General features: G+C 37.8%; 2 protein-coding genes across 2 annotated transcripts in view; one reads left to right on the forward strand and one right to left on the reverse strand.

Moving 5' to 3' along the window:
* The window catches only part of LOC135211189 (T-complex protein 1 subunit delta-like), a 70,631-nt gene extending 67,314 nt beyond the window's left edge, over positions 1 to 3,317 (reverse strand). Inside the window, exon 1 of the mRNA XM_064244404.1 lies at positions 3,069 to 3,317. Within this exon, the coding sequence (XP_064100474.1) occupies positions 3,069 to 3,177 (109 nt within the window). The 5' untranslated portion in view covers positions 3,178 to 3,317. The remainder of the gene's footprint in view (positions 1 to 3,068) is intronic.
* Positions 3,318 to 6,870: 3,553 nt separating this feature from the next.
* Positions 6,871 to 26,327, forward strand: part of LOC135211190 (ubiquitin thioesterase otubain-like) — a 41,822-nt gene continuing 22,365 nt past the window's right edge. The window contains exons 1-3 of the mRNA XM_064244405.1: positions 6,871 to 7,027; positions 24,178 to 24,230; positions 25,807 to 25,896. Of these exons, the coding sequence (XP_064100475.1) occupies positions 6,973 to 7,027; positions 24,178 to 24,230; positions 25,807 to 25,896 (198 nt within the window). The 5' untranslated portion in view covers positions 6,871 to 6,972. The remainder of the gene's footprint in view (positions 7,028 to 24,177; positions 24,231 to 25,806; positions 25,897 to 26,327) is intronic.

Genomic DNA, 26,327 nt, shown 5'->3' on the forward strand with positions numbered 1-26,327 from the left:
TTTTTTTGTAATCAGCGATCATAGCACTGATGATAGTTTTTCAAAGTTAATATTGATTTTTATGCTTGTTATTCATACTGTAATTAACTGTAGGAAATTCTCTCTCTCTCTCTCTCTCTCTCTCGGAGTCCAGTCACTCGGCAAAGAAAAGTCATCTTCACTCCCGCAATTGGAAGAAAAGTTTGTATCATCACTGGATTGAATTGAATTGAATATAGGATTTAGGCATTAAGCCAAGCACTGGGGCATCAAAGGCCATTCAGCGCTATATAACAAAATTCATTCAATCATAATATCTGTATACTCACACCATTTAGTACCATTTTAACCTTTAATATCAATCGCAACACTTTCATACAATAAAATCTAGATGTGAAATAAATAAGGATTAAAAGGGTAAAATAAATAAATAAATTAATAATCACTGGAGGATTCAGAACTAGAGCTCTCATCATCAAATAGGTTATCAATATCACACTCCTCATCTAGTATTTGATTGATCTCACCTAAAGAAATATGCCTCCTCTTTGGGACATTCATTGTGAAAGACGCGAAATCCAATTTGTCTCGATAAACGCCCGAAGCGTATTGAAAGAAAACCAACAGGGACAGGCAGTTTTCTAGCATAAGCGACCACCAGGAAAGAGTTGCCAGGCTGGAAATAAGTTTCCCATGTGCTGAGAGTGTTACCAAATGATGTTCCTACACTTTCTATGCGAGTAAACGTATTATTACGGGGCTGACGGCTTGACAAGCACAGTTAAAGTCTTGAACGTAATATCCAGTTGAAGGCGCTACCGAGTAGATCGCGGTAAACGTATTATTACGTGGGTGACGCTTAACAGGTTATAAACTGTTTCCATGAATTCTAGTTGTCATAGTAATGCAATAATGATAAAATTGCTTTAATATTTATGTATATATACTTCCAATACATAGCCTAATTTCACCAATTTCAACGTTTTGTGTGTAGTCTTATACCCAGTTTGGAGGGTCAACACATACCGAATGGCAACAGAGAGAGAGAGAGAGAGAGAGAGAGAGAGAAAGGAAGGCGGAGGAACGAAGAAGAAAAGGGATGGCGGTGGAGGGGGGGGGGGGGTTGGGGAGAGGGTAGGTGGAGCTTTATACGCGTGTTCGTATCCATTTCTGCATAATGGAGTTTTTGTCTCTTGGTACAAGGACAAGTGTCGTTATTCTTTACGATTAGTGATTCACGATACCCTTATAAATTACGGCACTGGGTGTAATGCACTATAGCAAAATCTCGTTCTGTTAAGAGTGTTCGTTACAGAAATAGGTATTGCCCAAAAACCTGCTTGCACTGTCTCTGAAACCCATAGTAGACATGCTGCTTAGTTGTCAATCAAGTTTTTATAACAAAGTATTTTTTTACAAGCTAGCTATTGAATAAATTTTTATTTTTCTCAGTCAAAACATATGCCCCTCAATGCTAACTTTCCTCTTTTAACGACTTTCTGGTCATTGCAAATTCGGCCCCATAATTTCTTATGGTGCGAAAACAGACAAGAGGCCCATGGACCGAAAACGATTGCGTCACACTACGGCGATAATCCAGCAGTAAAACATCTTCATATATCCAAAAAGTAAATAATAAAGATATATATGCGCATTACGATTATAACAATTACATGTATAGCTGATAACAATCTGCATGAATAACTGGTAAACTGTTCTGCAATGACAGTTGAGTATAGCAATTATTTACAATAGGTACGAAAGTCAAGATGTCGTGACGTCATAATACAGAACTTGAAAGAACGTTCTAATTCAGAAAAATAATTACTTAAATTTGAGTCAGAGTCGAGTTACTTTTTCAATAACGAATATTTCAAATTAATCATCATAAATATGTAAAATATTGATGTTTTACTACTTATTAAAAATTAGCCAAGAGCACGCTTCTCGTCATCCTTCTACCCCAACAGCTGTTTACGCCTGGCTTGTTGTTGATGAGAAATCGTGTTTCGATTGTTGTGATAAAAGTGCTCCAGCGTCTGTGGGTACAAGTGGTGTGCGGATTTATCACAGGAAATGGTTAGTTTATTGACACAAGCTACTCCGTAAACATCGAGATGGCGTCAATCTTCTAAATACCTCGAGTTGTAAGTAAAAATGTTGAACGCGTTTTGGTGAGATTTGCACTACGTTTGAGACCGTTTTCAGTACCCTCTGTTTAAATCTTAAAATTTGGCCTTAATTTCTAACTTTGGAGAAAATACTTACTTCGAAAGGAGAGTAGAGGTCTTTAGCTCCGTTTCTCACCAACAACAAGTCGCGACTGATGCCCATCTCGGGTGTCAGGACGCGTTATAATGTACTTTTTCGGAGGGTGGCTTGCATTGATGGTAGGTGGCCTGCTTGGCCTGCTGTGATGATCTACCCTACCTAAATTCAAGAAACACTTTGAGGAGGTGAACATAGTAGTAGGTAGTATTTCGAATTTATTTCACCGCGCAAATGGCGATACTTATTGACCAAAGGTTGAAATACTAAAACCGTGCGGTGTATAGCTAGCTACCTAGTAGTTACCTACTATAGCCTAAGTGCACCGCAAAATTGAGTGATAAATAACGAGGAACCAGAGAGTGGGAGGAAACGATGTTAACTTTTGTATTAATTATTACATTAGGTAGTACTCGAGCGCATCAGTGTACAGGAGATAAGCCCGAAGGGTTTGTCTCATGGCAAAATAGCCTGAACAGCCCTCGGTCCTAAAAATGGAGCTTGGCTATCCCAAATTCCAATCTTCGCAATGGGCGTAAGTTGCAACAAATAAAGTAAGTTGCATTAGCAGTTTTTAGCAAATTAGACCGTATGTCTAAAATACTGAGGCATAATGTCACCGGTGGTTCAAGAAACTGTTGACGGAATGACCCCGAACCAGGATACGTTACCGGAAGATTGTAAATTAAATTTCCATTTCAATAATCATCCCTTAACGAATTAACCTTTAATTATACTACAATGTAGCATAGTGACATCATGCCCGTACGCGAAGACGATAACATCGCGTTTTAGAACTAAAAATATCTTCCTCACTGTACCTTTAGCGGCAACTATGTTGCTGCTTCGTATCTGGGCGGGTTTCTCCTTGTCCTTAAATTCGGATTTACTAGGTATCTTCATACTGGGGACAGCACTTTTGGCAGACATTTCGGCTATTTAGAAGTTGTACTTGAATATGAGAGAATTACAAAGCACTAATCAATACGCAGACATCCGATGATTCACGATAAAATGTCAGGTGACACAACAAGCCTCTTTGCCTGCCGATTTGTTTTGTTGCTCGCAATGACAGCAGCCGAATCCAGTGAGTGAGTCATCCGAGAGTTTCGTACCTTGATTTAAAAGCGCTCTTACATATTCATAGTATCGAAAACGTTACAATGTTATAACTGAAGGTCTTTAGACATGCGATTTAAGGGAACATAAAAAGTTCGATATTTTTTGTGGATGGACTCCTAATCTGATGTAATTAAACGCAAGCCTCTTAATTGTCATTAATTTTGGATTTTTTCTTTCTATCACCAGAGCGTAGTGAATTCCTCTCTCTCTCTTGTAACACCTGTGTATGGTTTCAATAATCTAGATTCATGAATTTCCTCCATTCACTATCAGATAGAAGCATTTTGACAATGACGATAAAAAGGCCCGTGTAAACAATATATAGTACACGCTGCAAGCCTGGAACTATATATTTCTAACACCAACTTGTGTATCCCAGATCACTGGTGAAATTGGTAAGTGTCAAGAGCATTTACATGGCATATGCAGGTGCGTGGTAATACGACGTTGGTGGTATGTAGTAAATTGTGGACCTGGGATAAAAAAAAAAAAAAAAAAAGTAATTTCCTTGTGTTCTGGTCTTCGTTAGCTCCCGCAAGTGTAGAGCATATCTGTAGTGTTGAATCTAGTGACTACATCCGCTGGAACACCTGAGAAGTGCATGTTGTTAGATTGACTGATTATGGAGAATTCCAGAATCTTCCTTTTGTACAGCCAGCTATTTTTGAAAACCAGTGTGGCCCCATTCCAATCTATAGTGCGGCCAGTGTCCGTCAAATGTTTTGAAAACCCAAAACTCTCTGAAGCATACAGGACTGATCTTTTGTGCTTTATTAATCTTACAGTTACTACATGGGATCGTATAAACACCGGCGTCTCACAACATAATAATAATAATAATAATAATAATAATAATAATAAGAAGAAGAAGAAGAAGAAGAAGAAGAAGAAGAAGAAGAAGAAGAAGAAGAAGAAGAAGAAGAAGAAGAAGCATAGCATGCATCACTGAAAGGCGAAGAAATCCAGGAGTGTAAATGTAAGTATATAGTAGAAATACATACATACTACTACTACAAACAAGAGCTTTCGAGAACCTGCTCGATTCCCCTTCTCAATCCGAGTCAAATTGAGGAAAATCGAGCAGGTTCTCGAAAGCTCTCTCTTGTATATAGTATATTTGTTATATATATTTACATTTACACCACTGTGGATTTCTTAGCCAATAATGCTAATTTGTATATAACTTTTGTAAAAAATTCACATGGATGGATCTGTCCTAGACTACCATAAACCTGCAAAGCAAGTTTCCACATGATTCAGGTAAAAATACCCGAATTTGAGGTTAATTTCTAGAAGCTAAGATTGCATCATGACTATTACAATTATATAATGTATATTTTCGGTCTTTCGTAAAATACTCCGTCATGAATGGCTATTATGAGTCATCTTTCCCATAGGGGGTTAGTGCCGTCAGTGGACCTCATGCGGTGCACTGTAGGCATTACTTGAGTTTCTTTGCAGCGTGCCTTCGGCCCCTCGCTGCAACCACTTCCGTTCCTTTTACTGTACCTTCTTTCATATTTTTTCATCATCTTAATTTCCACCATCTCCTAACACTTGATTCATAGTGCAACTGCGAAGTTTTCCTCCTGTTACACCTTTCAAACCTTTTACTGTCAATATCCATTTCAGCGCTGAATGACCTCATAGGTCCCAGTGTTTGGCCTTTAACCTAAATTCTATATTCACCTACACTTAATTATGAGTCATCTTTGGAATATGAGAAAAAAAACTTTCAAGATTTGCGTCTCTTTTTGGAATGCGAACACGTGTTTTTCATTAACTGTAGAGAAATACACATGGTCATGTGCATAAAAAAACTTGGTGTTCGTTGCCCCCTTCGTAAACGAGAGAGAGAGAGAGAGAGAATTACCTCCTTTTTTTTTTACATCTATTCCTAATGATGTATAACTAATTCCGTCAGACGCAAGAGATGACCTTTTTTTGTAGAGTACTAAATCATTTTAGAAAAGTAATTTTCACAAAGAGAGAAGATGCCTATAAACATGTAAATATATCAGAGTAAATTTTGGAACTGAATCTTTGCCTGGTTTTCACTCATTAGAGTTCAAAGTTAAAATTATACGTTTGTCTGTAAGATGGATTTGTGAGGCAAGAAAATAAGTGTTTTCACTGCAGTATTCTTTTTTTTTTTATGAAAATTACTTGTAAGTATGCTGATTTTTTTTAGTTATTCTAAGATAGCATTTTTTTTTTTTTTTTTTTTTTTTTTTTTTTACATAGCTGGGTCTAGTGTTCGCGCGAACTATTTCTTTTTTTTTTAATGGCACCACCCTTTCCACATTAAATGTATTATCTAGCCTGAAATTTTTGTTATCCTTTTCACAATGTAAAGATACCTGTTATAAAGCAAGTGGATGGTACCCATGTCTGCCAAATAAAAACTTTGAATCAAAACATTTGTATGGACAGGATAGTGAAAACATACAACTGACTAAAACGTCTTAAGATTATATTTACGTCATCTTCGTCATTAGATTAACGTACCTTTCATTTGCACGTGACCTTGCTTATCAAGCAGCCCCTTTGTGGTTGTGGTATTGCAATTGTGTTGGTTACTTCGTTCTTACGTATATCGCATCCTTTATCGTACCCTAGCATCCTGCGGTGCATTCGAGAACCCAATAGAATTAGTCTCGTTCGCTTTAGATATTTAAAATTATATTTAAAAAAAATAGAGACTGATTTAAAGATATTTGCTTGAATATTAGTGAAGTAAAGACCAGAATACATATAGATTAAATGTCCAGCATACATAAAGTTAATTAATTATAAAATTGGCCATAAGGCGTGTTGCACTAAAAAAATAAAATGCAGATGGGACAATGAACGATATTTGTTTGATTTACCATATGGCAAAGAAAATGAGAATTGCACTACGCAATGATGTAATAAATAAGTCTAAAGTAACTCACAATGCTGAGAGATATGTCAATTTACCACCTTAACTTCACCTTGTACTGCAGGGAACAAACATCACTGTTAGTCATATGAATGACCTCAAACGGAGTCATTTTAGCATTTATCTACTTTGATGTGATTCCAGATATAATCTGGTATTACCAATTACTCAGAATTTTTGTCTACTGTGATATATGGGTTTGTGATTACAGAGTCACGGGATATTATTGATGCAATATTTTTTTTTATTAGAGGGAACACACCCATCACAGCTGATCACGATTATGACTATTACCTAACATGTATGCTGTGCTATGACCTTATTTATTTCAGGTATTATATTCCTGACTATAATGTTATGCCACGAAAAAGGAATTACCGGAAAGAGTTATTTTGAATACAGAATTCCTGAATTCAAGCACATTGTTCATTTCCTTTTTATAGGCTTCCGCTTCGTTAAAAATAATTGAGTGGAAAATTGATTTTCATGTTAGGAAAACGTTTATGAATGGATACATATTTCAAATATTTTTCATATAAATAATGTGGGGACTTTTATGAAGACATTTTCAAAAGCTAAATGTAATAAAGAAAGACAGATAAAAGAGATTCGGACACCATGGTATCCAATGTAAGGTAAACAAAACTAGTGTCTGCAGCAGCACCTCTTGACGCTTCGTAATGGATAATAACCAGAGTCCTGAGTCGGAGACAAAACCCTGTGAATATGACCCTAGTAAGTTAATGTATGCTTTCATAACGATATGAAAACAATACATACCATAAAAGATTAATTGGACCATAAAAATATTCATGGACAGAGATCTTCAACCATGCTTACCCTAGGCTGTTTGTAGTGTAGGCCTACATGATAGGTCGCTATCTTCAGTAGACTTGTGTCCCCGTAATGCTGTGGCGTTCTGGGTTTAATCAGTTAAAGCCGATCCTTAATATAAATCATTTATGGCGAAATATATTTAAAAGGCTCCTGCCAACTGCGGTTCCTTGTCGTCGAAATTCTTATAGCCTAGGTACCTACCTACTACTGTAGATTCACATCAGCCGTGCACTTGATGTCTAGGCCAGCCCCTTACGACGCTCCTGATTGGCTGTTAGTAAGCCAATCACAGGGCCGGAAACTCTCCGTCTCGGTAGAACTATAGGTAGGTAGTATACCTAGGTAACTATTCAGCGGAAAGCTGCTATGGCAGTTACCGATTTCCTATGCAGTTTTACCTCCTGAACAAGAGTTTAGAGTAGGGTAAAACACCACGTGGACTGGCCAACTCACCGACTACCATGGCTAGGCCACCCTCCGAAAAAGTACTTTTAACGCTTCCTGACACTGGAGATGGTCATCAGTCACGAATTGTTGTTGGTGAGAGAAGGAGCTAAAGACCTCTACTCTCCTTTTGAGGTAAGTATTTTTTCCAAAGTTAGAAATAAAGGCCATATTGTAAGATTTAAACAGAGGGTAATGAAAATGGTGGCCAACGCAGTGCCCACACCACCAAAACGCTTTCGAAATTTCTACTTACAACTCGGAATATTTAGAAGATTGACGCTATGTCCATGTTTGCGGAGTTGCTTGTGTCAACAAACTTCCCATTTCCTTTGCTAAATCCTCACACCACTTGTACCCATAGACTGGGGCACTTTCATCACAACAATCGTACACCCGACCTCAAACCATACTTATCAAAGGGGACTTCGGCATTCTTTGCGGCGTTGGTATTTCTACAGAAGCAGTCCGCACGGACTGCAAGGAACGTAACCGCGGATACGACATCCACTAGGGATTTAGGGCCATCCAGTGTATTTTGCCGTGTTTATTACTGGTCCCTGGGGGGTTAATTACAGTCGTCCGAATGAATATTACTTAAAATTCTAGTTCAGTAGGTAAAACTGCATAGAAAAACCGCAACTGACATAGTCTAGGCGGCCGCGGATAAGTACCCTAGATCTACTGCGGCGTTTTAAACTCTTCAATTGTTTTTCAGTGTTGTCAATTGGTATGTGTTTACCCTCCAAACTGGGTATAAGACTTACACAAAACCTGGGAAATAAGTGAAATTAGGGTATCTATTTGTAGTATATATACATATTACAGCAATTTTATCATTACTGCATTACTATGACAACTAGAATTCATGGAACAGTTTGTAAATGCATCAACATGCGTGAAGCTTCACTAAATTGGCAACTCTGATTTTTGCCGTCGTCTGCTCGTATCTACTTTAGAAATATCTGTAATTTTTTGGGGTTAATTTGGTTGCAAAAATGGGATAATACACTTGAATTAAATAAACATTTTGAAGTAATAATGTAAAGTTAAACTGAATAATGAGTAAAGTAAACAATAAAGGGAATAAAGCTTTGCACCTCATAAACTGTGTACTCGTGTGCTGCCCACAACTGTAGTTGTGGAGTGAGTGCTTAGGAATCAGGAACTGCAACGTAGTTCAAGTGCAATTTGGAGTGAATTAAGACCAAAACATGTATAATTACAATCAAATAAGTACTGTGGAGTTTCAGTTGTGATGGCAGTAAGGATAAAACCACCGATTACAAGTTAAAATGAATTTCAGTTCAAACCATGACCCCGGGAGTAAGAAGTTTCATACTTTCACTAATATAGGCAACAAAATGTTGTTTTATTGTGCTGATTACAACTGTAATCTTGAGTAAGATCAATAAATGTTACATATATATGCTAACATTGTTCAAATGAGTGCTGGAAAGGCTGGGAAAGATGTTGGATCCGCTGCACTTATGAATGGCACCTCAGGCGGTTGCCGCCATATTGGATTTCAAAACTGCCTTGAAAGCATATTTTACGAAGACCTCACATGCTTATTGTAGTTTGTATGACGCTTTCATATATCACATTATGTTGACAAAACTTCAATCTTTTGTATGGTATGCTTAAATATGTAATTGTATTCTTGTTTCACCAATTAAATATCGAGTGAATAAGGCTAATCCATGCAGTGATGATGGATCCACTGTGGTCTTTCCCCCTATTTATTCGGATGACTGTAATTTACCTTTGAACTCTATCCTACAGTAAAGGGGACCCCCATTGGGAACTGGGGTTTTGGGTCGGGTAAAACACTGGGAAGAATTATGCCGTTCAACTCTATCCTACGGTAAGGGGGACCCCCTGTGGGAACTGGGGTTTTGGGTGTGGTAAAACACTTGGGGGAAGGTTTTGCTGTGTTATTGTGTTATTTCCCCTTATTTATGACATTTGAAACACAAAATACAATAAAAAATAAGTGATAACAAAAAAACCGATAGTGGAGCCGTTTCACAGCCAAAGTCCACATTCTACTACTACTATTATGACGCCAAATCCTACTACGCATGCGCCAATGCTACTGCGCATGTGCTAGTTGTAAGGGAGCTTTTGTTTTAGACATTGACCCCTAAGTGAGGGAAAAAACGGGGTTTTTGGGGGTGGGGACATGTATTTAGCTAATTACATTGCAGTATTAACCCTACATTATGATAGGACCAAGTGAAGAATTGGGGAGGTGGGATTCATACATTGGGTTACATATACGTATTCATTTTCCTTATTTGTTTTATAATCATGTTATATGATTTCAAGATTTTATCTGGTTCGGTTATCATAGTATTTATATAATATGTGTTTTGACTTGTTCTCACTTAATAATTTTGCCCTATATACCTTGCAATACTATTACTTTATAATTGAGGGCAGACATCTGAAAATGCCTATGCGGTGGGACTAGAAGTGGGTTTTAGGACGATTCGATACCTACCTTCCTGTCTGTTATGTGAAACTGGAAGTCCTTTGAACTCTATTACAACGGTACATCTCATCCTGTGGTACCACCTTGTAGTCTTCAAAGGTCAATTACAGTCTAGTTACAGTTGTCCGTATAAATATTCCTTTGAAATATTGTTCAGCAAGTAAAATAACATAGGAAAACGTCAACTGCCATAGTCTACCACGATGTGGAATGCTTATATAGAAATACCTCAGTCTCTTTCAAGAGTTCACATGGGTAGGATCTATGTTCCACCTCTCCTGAGGGATAACCCTTTCAAAATTATCCCTCAGGAGAGGTGGAACATACATCCTGCCTCCCTATGTGAACTCTCTCGAGAGACTGAGAGTTTCCAGCCCTGTGATTGGCTTGTCAACAGCCAATCAGGAGCGTCGTGAGTGACTGACCTATACATCACATGCACTGTTGATGTGAATCTACTATAGCTAGGTCTTAAGTTTAGTGTAGCGCAGCCAACTTAGCTGCAGATCCCTGTAGGCCTAAGGGTGAGGAATAGGTAACGGTTGAGAGTCATTTGCTCATTTCATAAGGACGACCATTTATAGTGTATATACCTGTTAGAAAGACTCGAAGTTGTGTGTTTGATTGGCAAGGCTCCCTCAGGTCCTGTCACACCAAGGTGTGTGTAAGAAAGGTGAAAGAAATTGGCGAGTCAGCATTTCTTGCCTGCCTGGGCCAAGCTCCCTTTACACCCCCTTTTATTTATTGGAAATTGTAATTGTAATTGTATTTTGATAATAGGACAGGTAATTATAATTGTAATTGCAATTGCCATAAAGCATATGTAATTACTCCTAGCCTGATTGACAGAAATACGTCTGCTAAATGGATGAAGACATCACACTAGGACATGGTGTCAATGCGGGAATATTTCTTGGAAAGCAATGGAAATATACAAATTTCCTTCTGTTTTTCTGATTTTATGTGGCACGAAGCGATAGTATAAGACACCATACTAATTTAGCTATGTTAAAATGTCAAAATAGTTAAAAAGACAGTTTATCGCTAGGACAACTGACAGATGACTAGCATGGTATAAATGAAATGGGGTGGAGCTTAGTAACATCTCCTTGGCTAGCCAATCAGGACAAAGAAGACATTTTCAATTAGAGCTTCTTTTTTATTTTTATTTTATTCATTTTTTTTATTTTTTTTTTTTATTAATCATTATCAGTACCAGATTGAGGAGTGCAACAAAAAAAAATGTACACTTTCCTTTTAAGATTGTGAAGCTATTTTTATTATAGTGGAACTCAAAAAGTAAACTGGTAAAAATCTTCTTTTGGTTTGTCTCCCTAGAATATTTACTGTCTTTTGTTTATGTCCTTTTTGTATATGCAGTATGATATGTATCATCTTTTGTTTGCTTTTACGTCATCCCCATGGGGCAGGTATGTACTGAACAGGGTGTCTGTTTTGCAACTGAACAGCAGTGTTTGGCAGCTTGATTAGTACAAACCTGTTTGGGGAGATTTTTTTTAACACTGATTGTATCCACCTTTGCAGCATGTTCAGTACAAGCATGTTTGTTGGGGATTTGTTTTTTTTAACCTGGTATCTCTATCCACCATTGCGGTGTGTTTAGTACAAGCTTGTTGGGGATTTTTTTAACCCTGTATGTATCCACCCCTTTTGCCGCGGGTTTTAGTCAGCCTGTTGGGGATTTTTTTTAAAACCCTGTATGTATCCACCTTTGCAGCGTGTTTAGTACAAGCCTGTTGGGGATTTTTTTTAAAATCCTGTATGTATCCACCTTTGCAGCGTGTTTAGTACAAGCCTGTTGGGGATTTTTTTTAAAACCCTGTATGTGTCCACCTTTTGCCAGCCGTGTTTAGTACCAAGCCTGTTTGGGGAATTTTTTTTAAAAACCCTTGTTTATGTGATCCACCCTTTTTGCAAGCCTGTTAGTACAAGCCTGTTGGGGATTTTTTTTTTAAAAGCCCTGTATGTATCGCCACCTTTGCAGCGTGTTTTTTAGTTTTACAAGCCTGTTGGGGATTTTTTTTTAAACCCTGTTATGTGTCCACCATTTGCAAAGGCATGTTTAGTTTAAACAAGCCTTTTGGGAATTTTTTTAAAAATCCTGGTATGTATCCACCTTTGCAGCTGTTTAGTACAAGCCTATTTTGGATTTTTTTAAAAACCCTGTATGGATCCACCTTTTTTTTTGTTGCAGCGTGTTTAGTAAAAGCCTGTTGGGGAATTTTTTTAAAACCCTGATGTATCCACCTTTGCAAGCAGTTTAGTACAGGCCTGTGGGGATTTGTTAAAACCCTGTAAAAAAAAATGTATCCACCCTTTGCAGAGTGTTTAGTACAAGCCTGCTGAGGATTTTTGTTAAACCCTGATGTGTCCACCTTTGCAGCTGCTTTAGTACAAGCCTGTTGGGGATTTTAAAATCCTGTATGTATCCACCTTTGCAGCATGTTTAGATACACGCCTATTTGGGGATTTTTTAAAACCCTGTATTATCCACCTTTATTGCAAGGCCAATTGGTTAGTACAAGCCCTTTGGGGTTTTTTTAAAACCCCTGTATGTAACCCCCTTTGCAGCGTTGGTTTAGTACAAGCCTGTTTGGGGAATTTTTTTAAAACCCTGTATGTATCCACCTTGCAGCATGTTTTAGTAACCAGGCCTGTTTGGGATTTTTTAAAATCCTGGGTTTTTTTTTAAATTATCCACCTTGCAGCCATGTTTAGTACAAGGGGCCTATTTGGGGAAGTTTTTGTAAAACCTTTGGGGTTTTTTAAAAATGTAGCCACCTTTGCAGCGTGTTTAGTATAAGCCTGTTGGGGATTTTTTTAAACCCGGTATGTATCCACCTTTGCAGCGTGTTTAGTACAAGCCTGTTGGGGATTTTTTAAAATCCTGTATGTATCCACCTTTGCAGCATGTTTAGTACAAGCCTGTTTGGGGATTTTTTTAACCCAGTATGTATCCACCTTTGACGCATGTTTAGTGCAAGCCTGTTGGGGATTTTTTTTAAAGCCTGTATGTATCCACCTTTGCAGCATGTTTAGTACAAGTCTGGGGATTTTTTAAAACCCTGTATGTATCCACCTTTGCAGTGTGTTTAGTACAAGCCTGTTGGGGATTTTTTAAAACCCGGTATGTATCCACCTTTGCAGCATATTTAGTACAAGCCCGTTGGGGATTTTTAAATCTTGGGGAATGTTTTTAAATCCACACCTTTGCAGCAATGTTTAGTACAGCCTGTTTGGGGATTTTTTAAAACCCTGTATTTGTATCCACTTTGCCGCATGTTTAGTACAAGCTGTGGGGATTTTTAAAATCCCTGTATTTGGGTATCCACCTTTTTTGCAAAGCCCATGTTTAGTACAAGTCTGGTTGGGGATTTTTTCCAAAAACCCTGTATTTGTATCCACACTTTGACAGATGTTTAAGTACAAGCTCCTGTTTGGGATTTTTTTAAAACCCATGTATGTATCGCCACCTTTGCAGCTGTTTAGTTACAGTCCTGTTTGGGGATTTTTTTCAAACCCTGTATGTATCCACCTTTGCCAGCATTTGTTTCAGGACAAGCCTGTCTTTTTTGGGGAAAAATTTTTTAAAACCTGTATGTATCCACCTTGCAGCGTTTGTTACGTAACGCCTGTTTTGGGATTTTTTTTAAAATCCTGTTTAGTATCCACTTTGCAAAGCCGTGTTTAGTTACAAGCCTTTTGGGGATTTTTTAACCCTGTACTGTATCCACCCTTTGGCAAAGCGTTGTTTAGGTAACAAGCCTGTTTTGGGGATTTTTTTAAAACAAACCCCGTTTATGTATCCACCTTTTGCAGCGGGTGTTTAGTAACAAAGGCCTGTTTGGGGTATTTTTTTTAAATCCTGTATGTATCCACCTTTGCAGCGTGTTTAGTACAAGCCTGTTGGAGATTTTTTTAAAATCCTGTATGTATCCACCTCTGGAGCGTGTTCAGTACAAGCCTGTTGGGATTTATTTTTTAACCCTGTATGTATCCACCTTTGCAGCGTGTTTAGTACAAGCCTGTTGGGAATTTTTTTAACCCTGTATGTATCCACCTTTGCAGCGTGTTTAGTACAAGCCTGTTAGGGATTTTTTTAACCCTGTATGTATCCCCTTTGCAGCATGTTTAGTACAAGCCTGTTGGGGATTTTTTTAACCCTGTATGTATCCACCTTTGCAGCATGTTTAGTACAAGCCTATTGGGGATTTTTTTAAAACCCTGTATATATCCACCTTTGCAGCGTGTTAAGTACAAGCCTGTTGGGGATTTTTTAAAATCCTGTATGTATCCACCTTTGCAGCATGTTTATTACAAGCCTGTTGGAGATTTTTTAACCCTGTATGTATCCACCTTTGCAGCGTGTTTAATACAAGGCTGTTAGAGATTTTTTTAACCCTGTATGTATCCACCTTTGCAGCTTGTTTAGTACAAGCCTATTTGGAGATTTTTTTAACCCTGTATGTATCCACCTTTGCAGCGTGTTTAATACAAGGCTGTTGGGGATTTTTTTTTAACCCTGTATGTATCCACCTTTGCAGCATCTTTAGTACAAGCCTATTGGAGATTTTTTTTAACCCTGATTGTATCCACCTTTGCAGCGTGTTCAGTACAATCCTGTTGGGGATTTTTTTTAAACCCTGTATGTATTCACCTTTGCAGCGTGTTCAGTACAAGCCTATTGGTATTCTTTCAACCCTGTATGTATCCACCTTTGCAGCATGTTTAGTACAAGCCTGTTGGGAACTTTTTTAACCCTGTATGTATCCACCTTTGCAGCATGTTTAGTACAAGCCTTTTGGGATTTTTTTAACCCTGTATGTATCCATCTTTGCAGCATTTTCAGTACAAGCCTGTTGGGATTTTTTTAAACCCTGTATGTATCCACCTTTGCAGCGTGTTCCGTACAAGCCTGTTGGTTTTTTTAACCCTGTATGTATCCACCTTTGCAGCATGTTTAGTACAAGCTTGTTGGGAATTTTTTTAACCCTGTATGTATCCACCTTTGCAGCATGTTTAGTACAAGCCTTTTGGGATTTTTTTTAAAACCCTGTATGTATCCACCTTTGCAGCATGTTTAGTACAAGCATGTTTGTTGGGGATTTTTTAAACCCTGTATGTATCTACCTTTGCAACGTGTTTAGTACAAGCCTGTTGGGGATTTTTTTACCCTGTATGTATCCACCTTTGCAGCATGTTTAGTACAAGCCTGTTGGTTTTTTTAACCCTGTAAATTTTTTATCCCTGTATGTATCCACCTTTGCAGCGTGTTTAGTACATGCCTGTTGGGGATTTTTTTAACTATGTATCCATCTTTGCAGCGTGTTTAGAACAAGCCTGTTGGGGATTTTTTAACCCCTGTATGTATCCACCTTTGCAGCATGTTTAGTACAAGCCTGTTGGGGATTTTTTTAACTGTATCCATCTTTGCAGTGTGTTTAGTACAAGCCTGTTGGGGATTTTTTAACCCTGTATGTATCCACCTTTGCAGCATGTTTAGTACAAGCCTGTTGGGGATTTTTTTAAACCCTGTATGTATAGAGGTATAAAACTAATGTCTCACACGTTGAAGATTTTGGAAAGAATCATAGATAGCAGGCTGAGAGAGGAAGTTAGAATAGGGAAGGAACAGTTAGGATTTATGAAGGGAAGCGGCACAACGGATGGAATATTTTGCATAAGGCAGCTAATGGAGAAATTCAGAGAAAAACAACGAGACCTGCATCTGGTATTCATAGACCTTGAAAAGGCCTATGACAGAGTGCCAAGGCAAGAAATATGGAGATGTTTGAGGGAGAAGATGGTGCCGGAAAAGTATGTCAGAATTATTCAGAAGATGTACAGGAATGTGTATACTAGAGTGAGAAGTAGTGTTGGTGAGACGGATGGATTTGAGAATAGGAAGTTGGATTACACCAGGGGTCAGCACCTTAGCCCATTCATCTTCAACATCGTGATGGATGTAATGACCAGGGATGTTAGAGAAGCAGTGCCATGGTGCATATTATACGCGGATGACATTGTGTTGTGTTCAGAGGGGAAGGAGGAGTTGGAGGGGAGGTTGGAGAGGTGGAGAGCAGCACTTGAGGAGAGAGGAATGAGAATAAGCAGATCAAAAACCGAATATATGTGTTCTAGTATTACTGAGGACGGTGGAAGTAGCATAAGATTGGGTGGGGAAGAAATAAAGAAAGTACAGAAGTTCAAGTACTTAGGGTCCGTATTGGAGGATAGTGGAAGCATGGACCAAGAGGTGAGACACCGAATTCAGGCAGGATGGAATAATTGGAGGTTTGCATCAGGGGTACTCTGTGACAAGAAGGTCCCTCTGAAATTGAAAGGAAAGTTCCATAGGACGGTGGTCAGACCAGCAATGTTATATGGAACAGAAACGGCAAGTATGAGGAAAGCAGAGGAGAAGAAAATGGATGTAGCAGAAATGAGAATGTTGAGATGGATGTCAGGAGTAACAAGGGAAGATAGGATTAGAAATGAGTATATAAGAGGATCAACAAAGGTAGCTGAAATATCGAAGAAAATACAGGAAGGAAGGCTTCGATGGTATGGACACCTGTTACGAAGGGAGGAACGTCATGTTGGAAGACATACGATGGAAATGGAAGTGCAGGGTAGAAGGAAGAAGGGAAGACCAAGAAAGAGATGGCGTGATTGTGTAAGGGAAGATATGGAATTGAAAGGTATAAATGAGAACGAGGCACAAGACAGAAATCGATGGAGACGACTCATTCGTAATGGCGACCCCATATAAAAATGGGTTTAAGCTAGGAAGAAGAAGAAGAAGAAGAAGATGTATCCACCTTTGCAGCGTGTTTAGTACAAGCCTGTTGGGGATTTTTAAACCCTGTATGTATCCACCGTTGCAGCGTGTTTAGTACAAACCTGTTGGTTTTATTTAAAACCCTGTATGTATCCACCTATGCAGCATGTATAGTACAAGCCTGTTGGGGATTTTGTTTAAACCCTTTATGTATCCACCTTTGCAGCATGTTTAGTACAAGACTGTTGGGGATTTTTTTTAACCCTCTATGTATCCACCTTTGCAGCATGTTTAGTACAAGCCTGTTGGGGATTTTTTGAAACCCTGTATGTATCCACCTTTGCAGCGTGTTTAGTACAAGCCTGTTGGTTTTATTTAAAACCCTGTATGTATCCACCTTTGCAGCGTGTTAGTACAAGCCTGTTGGGGATTTTTAACCCTGTATGTATCCATCTTTGCAGTGTGTTTAGTACAAGCCTATTGGTGATTTTTTAACCCTGTATGTAGCCTGTTTAGTACAATCTGTTGGTTCTTTTTAAAACACTGTATGTATCCACCTATGCAGCGTGTTTAGTAAAAGCCTGATGGGGATTTTTTAAAACCCTGTATGTATCCACCTTTGCAGCATGTTTAGTACAAGCCTGTTGGGGATTTTTTTAACCCTGTATGTATCCACCTTTGCAGCGTGTTTTAGTACAGCCTGTTGGGGATTTTTTTTAAAAACCTTATAGTATCCACCCTTTGTAGATGTTTAGTACAAGCCTGTTGGGATTTTTTTTAAACCCTGTATTTATCCACCTTTTGTAGCGTTCTTATAAGACCTGTTTGGGGATTTTTTTTAACCCTGTATGTATCCACCTTTGCGGCGTGTTTAGTACAAGCCTGTTGGGGATTTTTTAAACCCTGTATATATCCACCTTTGCAGCGTGTTTAGTACAAGCCTATTGGGGATTTTTTTGACCCTGTATGTATACACCTTTGCAGCGTGTTTAGTACAAGCCTGTTGGGGATTTTTTTAACCCTGTATGTATCCACCTTTGCAGTGTGTTTAGTACAAGCCTGTTGGGGATTTTTTTAAAACCTGTATGTATCCACCTTTGTAGCATGTTTAGTACAAGCCTGTTGGGGATTTTTTTAAACCCTGTATGTATCAACCTTTGCAGCGTTCTTAGTACAAGCCTGTTGGGGATTTTTTAACCCTGTATGTATCCACCTTTGCAGCGTGTTTAGTACAAGCCTGTTGGGGATTTTTTAAACCCTGTATATATCCACCTTTGCAGCATGTTTAGTACAAGCCTGTTGGGGATTTTTTTAAAACCCTGTATGCATCCACCTTTGCAGCGTGTTTAGTACAAGCCTGTTAGGGATTTTTTTAAACCCTGTATGTATCCACCTTTGCAGCGTGTTTAGTACGAGCCTGTTTGGGGATTTTTTAAAACTATGTATCCACCTTTGCATCGTGTTTAGCACAAGCCTGTTGGCGATTTTTTTAACCCTGTATGTATCCACTTTGCAGCGTGTTTAGTACAAGCCTGTTGGGGATTTTTAACCCTGTATGTATCCATCATTGCAGCGTGTTTAGTACAAGCCTGTTGGGGATTTTTTTTAACCCTGTATGTATCCACCTTTACAGCGTGTTTATTACAAGCCTGTTGGGGATTTTTAAAACCCTGTATGTATCCACCTTTGCAGCGTGTTTTGTACAACCCTGTTGTTGATTTTTTTTAACCCTATGTATCTACCTTTGCAGCATGTTTAGTACAAGCCTGTTGGGGATTATTTTTTTTAACCCTGTAAGTATCCACCTTTGCAGTGTGTTTAGTACAAGCCTGTTGGGGATTTTTTAAAAACCCTGTATGTATCCACCATTGCAGTGTGTTTAATGCAAGCCTGTTGGGGATTTTTTTAACCCTGTATGTATCCACCTTTGCAGTGTGTTTAGTACAAGCCTGTTGGGGATTTTTTTAACCCTGTATGGATCCACCTTTGCAGCGTGTTTAGTATAAGCCTGTTGGGGATTTTTTTAAAACCCTGTATGTATCAACCTTTGTAGCGTGTTTAGTATAAGCATGGGGATTTTTTTTAAAAACCCTGTATGTAACCACCTTTGCAGTGTGTTTAGTACAAGCCTGTCGGGGATTTTTTAACCCTGTATGTATCCACCTTTGCAGTGTGTTTACTACAAGCCTGTTGGGGATTTTTTTAACTGTATCCACCTTCGCAGCGTGTTTAGCACAAGCCTGTTGGGGATTTTTTTGAAACCCTGTATGTATCCACCTTTGCAGCATATTTAGTACAAGCTTGTTGGGGATTTTTTTATAACTGTATGTATCCACCTTTGCAGTGTGATAAGTACAAACCTGTTGGGGATTTTTTTTAACCCTGTATGTATCCACCTTTGCAGCATGTTTAGTACAAGCCTGATGGGGAATATTTTAACCCTGTATGTATCCACCTTTGCAGCGTGTTTAGTACAAGCCTGTTAGGAATTTTTTTAAACCCTGTATGTATCCACCTTTGCAGTGTTTAGTACAAGCCTGTTGGGGATTTTTTTTAACCTTGTATGTATCCAACTTTGCAGCGTATAGTACAAGCCTGATGGGGATTTTTTAACCCTGTATGTATCCACCTTTGCAGCGTGTTTAGTACAAGCCTGTTGGTTTTTTTAAAACCCTGTATGTATCCACATTTGCAGCGTGTTTAGTACAAGCCTGTTGGGGATTTTTGAAAATTCCTTTATGTATCCACTTTTGCAGCGTGTTTAGTACAAGCCTGTTTGGGGATTTTTCAACCCTGTATGTATCCACCTGTGCAGCGTGTTCAGTACAAGCCTGTTGGGATTTTTTTAACCCTTTATGTATCCACCTTTGCAGTGTGCTTAGTACAAGCCTGTTGGGGATTTTTTTTAAACCCTGTATGTATCTACCTTTGCAGTGTGGTTAGGACAAGCCTGTTTGGAGATTTTGTTGAGGAATTTTTTAAAACCCTGTATGTATCCACCTTTGCATCATGTTTAGTGCAAGCCTGTAGGGGAATTTTTTAAAACCCTGTAAGTATCCACCTTTGCAGCGTGTTTAGTACAAGCCTGTTGGGGATTTTTTTAACCCTGTATGTATCCACCTTTGCAGTGTGCTTGTACAAGCTGTTTGGGGATTTTTTTAAAACCTTCTATGTATCTCTTTTGCAGCGTGTTTAGTACAAGCCTGTTGGGGATTTGTTTAACCCTGTATGTATCCACCTTTGCAGTGTGCTTAGTACAAGCCTCTTGGGGATTTTTTTTAAACCCTGTATGTATCTACCTTTGCAGCGTGTTTAGTACAAGCCTGTTTGGAGATCTTGTTGGGGATTTTTTTTATCCTGTATGTATCCACCTTTGCAGCGTGTTAATACAAGCCTGTTTGGGAATTTTTTTAACCCGTTATGTATCCACCTTTGCAGTGTGTTTAGTACAAGCCTGTTGGGGATTTTTTTTAAACCCTGTATGTATCTACCTATGCAGCGTGTTTAGTACAAGCCTGTTGGGGATTTTTTTAACTATATGTATCCACCTTTGCAGCGTGTTTAGTACAAGCCTGTTGGGGATTTTTTTAAACCCTGTATGTATCCACCTTTGCAGCATGTTTAGTACAAGCCTGTTGGGGATTTTTTTAAAACCCTGTGTGCATCTACCTTTGCAGCGTGTATAGTACAAGCCTGTTTGGAGATTTTGTTGGGGATTTTTTTAACCCTGTATGTATCCACCTTCGCAGCGTGTTTAGTACAATCCTGTTGGGATTTTTTTAACCCTGTATGTATCCACCTTTGCAGCGTGTTTAGTACAAGCCTGTTTGGATATTTTGTCGGGGATTTTTTTTTAACCCTGAATGTATCCACCTTTGCAGTGTGTTGAGTGCAAGCATGTTGGGGATTTTTTAAACCCTGTATGTATCCACCTTTGCAGTGTGTTTAGTACAAGCCTGTTGGGGATTTTTTTAAAACCCTGTATGTATCTACCTTTGCAGCATGTTCAGTACAAGCTTGTTTGGAGATTTTGTTGAGATTTTTTTTAGCCCTGTATGTATCCACCTTTGCAGCGTGTTTAGTACAAGCCTGTTGGGGATTTTTTTAACCCTGTATGTATCCACCTTTGCAGCGTGTTTAGTACAAGCCTGTTGGGGATTTTTTTTAACCCTGTATGTATCCACCTTTGCAGTGTGTTTAGTACAAGCCTGTTTGGAGATTTTGTTGGGGATTTTTTTAAACCCTGTATGTATCCACCTTTGCAGCGTGTTTTGTACAAGCCTGTTTGGAGATTTTGTTGGGGATTTTTTTTAAACCCTGTATGTATCCACCTTTGCATCGTGTTTAGTACAAGCCTGTTGGGGATTTTTTAACCCTGTATGTATCCACCTTTGCAGCGTGTATAGTACAACTGATGGGGATTTTTTTTAACCCTGTATATATCCACCTTTGCAGCGTGTTTAGTGCAAGCCTGATGGGAATTTTTTTAACCCTGTATGTATCCACCTTTGCAGCGTGTTTAGCACAAGCCTGTTGGGGATTTTTTTTAACCCTGTACGTATCTACCTTTGCAGCATGTTTAGTACGGGTCAGTTGGGGATTTTATTTTACCCTGTATGTATCCACCTTTTTGGTTTGGTTACAAGCCCATAGGGGATTTTTTCTAACCCGTTATGTATCCACCTTTGTGGCATGTTTAGTACAAATTCATTTTTTAAAACCCAGATATGTATCCACCTTTGCAGCATGTTTAGTGCAAATCGTTTTTTTTTTTTTAACCCAGGTATGTATCCACTTTTGCAGCACATTTAGTACAAGCCTCTTGGGGATTTGTTTGTTTTAATCTGGTATGTATCCACCTAATGATGTGTTTATTACAAGCCCGTTGAGGATTACCATAAAAACATAAGCAAAAGGACTGTAAATGTCACAAAGATAATGAAGCATAGAATTATTGAGAATTTTTCCGAGTTTATCGCTGACCACCACAAAGTAATGTGACTTTTTTTCTTTTTTTTCTGTGACTTTTTTTACCGGCCACTACAATCAGCATAGGTTAGCCTACTGCGAAGAGGGGAGGGGACAGCGAGCAAACCTTCCATAACTTGGAGAATAGCTGAGATGAACCAATTTGAAATGATTATTAAGCTGTTAATCTAATCACTATTTTACCTAGTTTTATATAGAATTATGAGCAGTGTCACTGCTACTATTACAGTATGTATTATATCACAGCTAGTTAATGTCATGCAGGCCAGCTCATTATTTACCAAAACATGAGCTAGTCCAGTTGCAAGAATGTGGGTTAACTTGTACAACAGGGGGAACATTGAGAATACTTATAATGAAAGTGCAGTAGTATGTAGTTTGTAACTTTTATCAACTCATAGGTCTGTATTAAATTGGCCTGCCACCTCGGTGGCCACGAGTTCAATTCTCGGGCATTCCACCGAGGGGTGAGAGATGTGTATTTCTGGTGTTAGAAGCTCACGCTCGACATGGTTCTGAAGTCACCACCATACAAACTAACAAAAAAAAAAAAATAAATAAATTGAAGGACAAGTACTGTAATGTCAAGATAAATGGTCAGAAGAGGTAATTAGATAAAGTATACTTTCCTGAATTAGCAAAAATTAAAATTTATTTTTAAAACACTGTACATTATGTAAGAATATGCACATTATTTTTACACTTAACTGTCAAATAATTTGCACATTTTTACATACTGTGCAGTATTTTTGAAAAGCATAGGTATTCAATTTTGCAAATCAGCTACTTATATAATTAAAGCATTCAGGTTTTTAACCAGGTTTCCTTTGGTTGCTAACTGTCCACTTGTTATATGCATTCTGGGTGGCTGATGTTTTTCAACCCTCCCCTCCTCCCTTGTGAAAAGCTAAAGTTCACAAATACTTAAAACCTCTCTAAAAAGGCTTATACGTAACTGCCTATTTTGATAGTTAAATCACAAAAAAAAAAAAAAAAAAAAAAAAAAAAACTGAAAATGCTTATAATGTATCTGAGTACTATTTGGATAGTTTTATCACAAAAAATGCAATGATTCATGTAAAGAATATGAAAATATGGTAATTTGTAAATATTTCTCAGTGAAAAATAATGCAAATAGGCGAATTTTCCGTGAATAATGGGTATATACAGTCCATAGAAAAATCTGCCAATGGGCGAGTCCGTGAATCGTGAGTCCGCAAATAGCCGGTGTCGACTGTAGTTTTCAGTTATAAAACATGTAGATACTCAAGTTGTACTGAAAAATGACTGATCAAAAAATGTGAAAATGTGGGTTTTAGGGATGTGGTAAATATACTACATAATGCCAACGGCAGCAGTAAAATATACGATAAGTGCAAGAGCAGCAGGAAAATGCTTGTATGCCTTCACTAGGTGGAAATTTTTTTTTTTATGACATAATGGCTATGCTTCTCAAAAAGTGATGACAGCCTTGTAATCCTGCAAATCTTGACTACCTTTAATTTAAGCATGTTATTTTTTGTTTAAATAAGTGTAAAATTGATGTACTATTGAAATAGTAATTTATTACAGCATATACAAAATATATGTTGAATATTAACAAAATTAGGTAATAAGATTTTGAATGATATCCAAATTTTAGGACAGCGTTACTTAGCTTATCATCCTCATTCACTACTGCTAGATTTCTTAAGTAAGGAGTAGTATCTTAAAACCGAATAAATAATATATTTCTTTGCATTTCAGCACAAGCTATGCAGTCATTTTAGTATGTTAGTAGTATTGTCATGTTAGGTAAGTGAAGGGGTAAGGTACCACACACATACACACGCCTGATTGCCAACCCTTTCTTTTTCTTTGGCCTTATTACCGAAGGGCTTTACAGATTCTGCTGAACAACTCTCAGTTAAAGCAATGGAAGCCTGGATTGCCGTGTTTTATTGATGGAAATTTGTTTTGTTTTACTTGTTTTGAGAATGCTATGAGAAGAAAAACAACATTCTGTTGTGTGCTTGCACATGCGTGCAAGCAATTTATGACGCCTTTGAATGTTGGCTCCTATTCATTTTGTCCTTTATGTAGGAGCCACATGTATATGCTTAGTTTGGAGTGTTCCAATTGGTCTTTTGCTCTTCCTGTTTCTCTTTAGTTCAGCAATGCAAGATCTGGCCCAGTTGCTATATGGCTTTCCAATGAGCAGACAGTCTTGTAATTTGGGAATGAATGTCTGGGATTTGTGAAGACCAAAAATGTGGGGTATGTGAAAGGTATATCCCTATTAAAGTATTTTTTCTAAAACTATATTTTTTATTTCAGATGTTAATCAAGATGAACTCATCATGGCACAAGAAAAACAGATAGCAGAGGAGGTATGTATGTATTGAATCTCTTTCTAGATAGTGTGGGGATTGGGAACAATAAGCGAAAATTTCAAATTTGAGGGAATAAGCTCCACTTGCAGAGATGAAGGATGGAATATGTATTTGAATTCAGGCTATTTATAAATATGACCGCACATGTTCTTTGAAATTTTTAAGCTTAAGGTAGAGTTGAAATTTTGTGAATTGTTTCATTTTTTAAAGTAGGTATTTATGTTACCAATTCATATTAAAATACTGTAATTGATTTTATATTTATCCTTCCTCATTGGTAAAAAATCTCCATGATAAGAGCCTCATGTTGAACGTTGAGTATTGGAAGTTGTGTGCTCTTATTTACAGATTAGCTGGAACAGAAGAGAAAACTAGGGAAACAGTCTTTTATCTCAAAACTTGTATAATCATCTATAATTGTACAGCATTTTATATTCAGTTTGAATGTGTATTTGAAGTGCCATGAATAAAGACCAGGGTTTTTAGGGCACTGATAGAATTTTTTGTGATTTCCAGCCATGCTGCACAGTACCTGTGATAGATAGTTGCTCTTGTAATTTTAAGTATGATACACTTGCTCTTCCTTCTCTTTAGTACATTACATTTGTCTCTTAAAATTTATGGGTTTTATGGGTGCTGGCCCCCAATAGTAATTCTTGCTTCCCCAAACCTTAACTTTTAATGCAGTGTATTGGTGGCCACAAAGTAGTACTTTTTATTACAAGAATTTATTATTTAACATCAAACCACATAAAAGATAATACATATATTAAAACACTCATGATAATGAAGAGTTTATTATAAACAATACAGTTGTCCTGCTTGTTGAAGATGCCCATTCAGTATCAAATTTTGGCCATATACTCCATTGATGTATACTATCCTGTCTTGACCAATTCTGTACTGTTTGAGGAGAGTCCAACCTCTGGTAGGAGTAAGGTAAAGAAGTGTGGACTTCCTCCTCCTCCTGCTGCTCCATTGTCCCTTCTTTCTCATGCAGAAAAGAAGTCCTCTCACAAGAGGTCCCATCAGGCTTCAAGTGAATGCGTTCCCTTTTTTAGTTTATTTTCTGTTTTAACTAAGTATAATTCATACACTGCATTCACGTATCACATCACACAGAAGTTTTGATTACTGTCTTGCAAAGATAACCTTAATCTGGAGTTTGGATAGGCCTATGAAAAATGTAATCTTTGGCTTCTAGGACACAGTAAATTTCTGAGACTTAAGAAGAGTTTCAGGGTTGGTGTTGAAACGCTTATAATAAACTGAAATAAATTTTGACTCACAAAATGCTACTTTACAAAAAAAAAAATTGGCTCTTCCCAACCTCTCCAAGCTGGTTAAGACTACCCAAAAAATTACCAGTTATCACCAACAGAGGTACTCAACCCAGATGCATTAGCAGATGAGTGGAAAGAGAGAGACTTCTTATTTTTTTTGGGGGGGGGATGAGTCTGATGTGACCGCTGTAGTAGAATAGGCTACCATGAGGAAATGGGTGTGTCTGTAATGAAATTAATTAAATTTGAAAAAAAATGTCGGTTAACTAGTACGTATTCTTGTATTACAGATAAAAGCCAATATTGCCATGGTTGGAGCTCTAGAAGGCTTATCTTCTCTTGAAAAAGAATATTCTAATGATCCAGTATATTCCAGTAAGGTTGGTAATTTTCATCATGACAAGTACAGTAGCAGTATGTAGTACAAAGAAATGAATACTGTATTTGCTTATTGTTCTGGATGGTAGCAGCAACATCACTCCTGCTAACTTTTATGTAGTTTAGTTTTCTCTACTTTACATTTTCTTTTTCTGTCGTTGAATGGTTTCATTCTAGATATTTCCATTTAATCATTGTTCAGGTGAAGTCTTTTAAAGTATCATTATAATTACTTCATTTCCTTGTGTTGAAATTAATTGAAGAAGTTTTCCTTATACTACTGTTTCAGTGGTAGGTATATAGGGAATTGTAAGTACCTCTGACATATTACAGTTTCATTTTGTCATAAGTATTGTATTAAAGTAAATAACTGGTTGTAGCATTTATGTATGATTTGATTTTCTTGTTATTGTTGTTAGTGTTATTGTTAAGG

Source organism: Macrobrachium nipponense, chromosome 4 (assembly GCF_015104395.2).
Source record: "Macrobrachium nipponense isolate FS-2020 chromosome 4, ASM1510439v2, whole genome shotgun sequence".
In the NCBI taxonomy this organism is placed as follows: Eukaryota; Metazoa; Arthropoda; class Malacostraca; order Decapoda; family Palaemonidae; genus Macrobrachium; species Macrobrachium nipponense.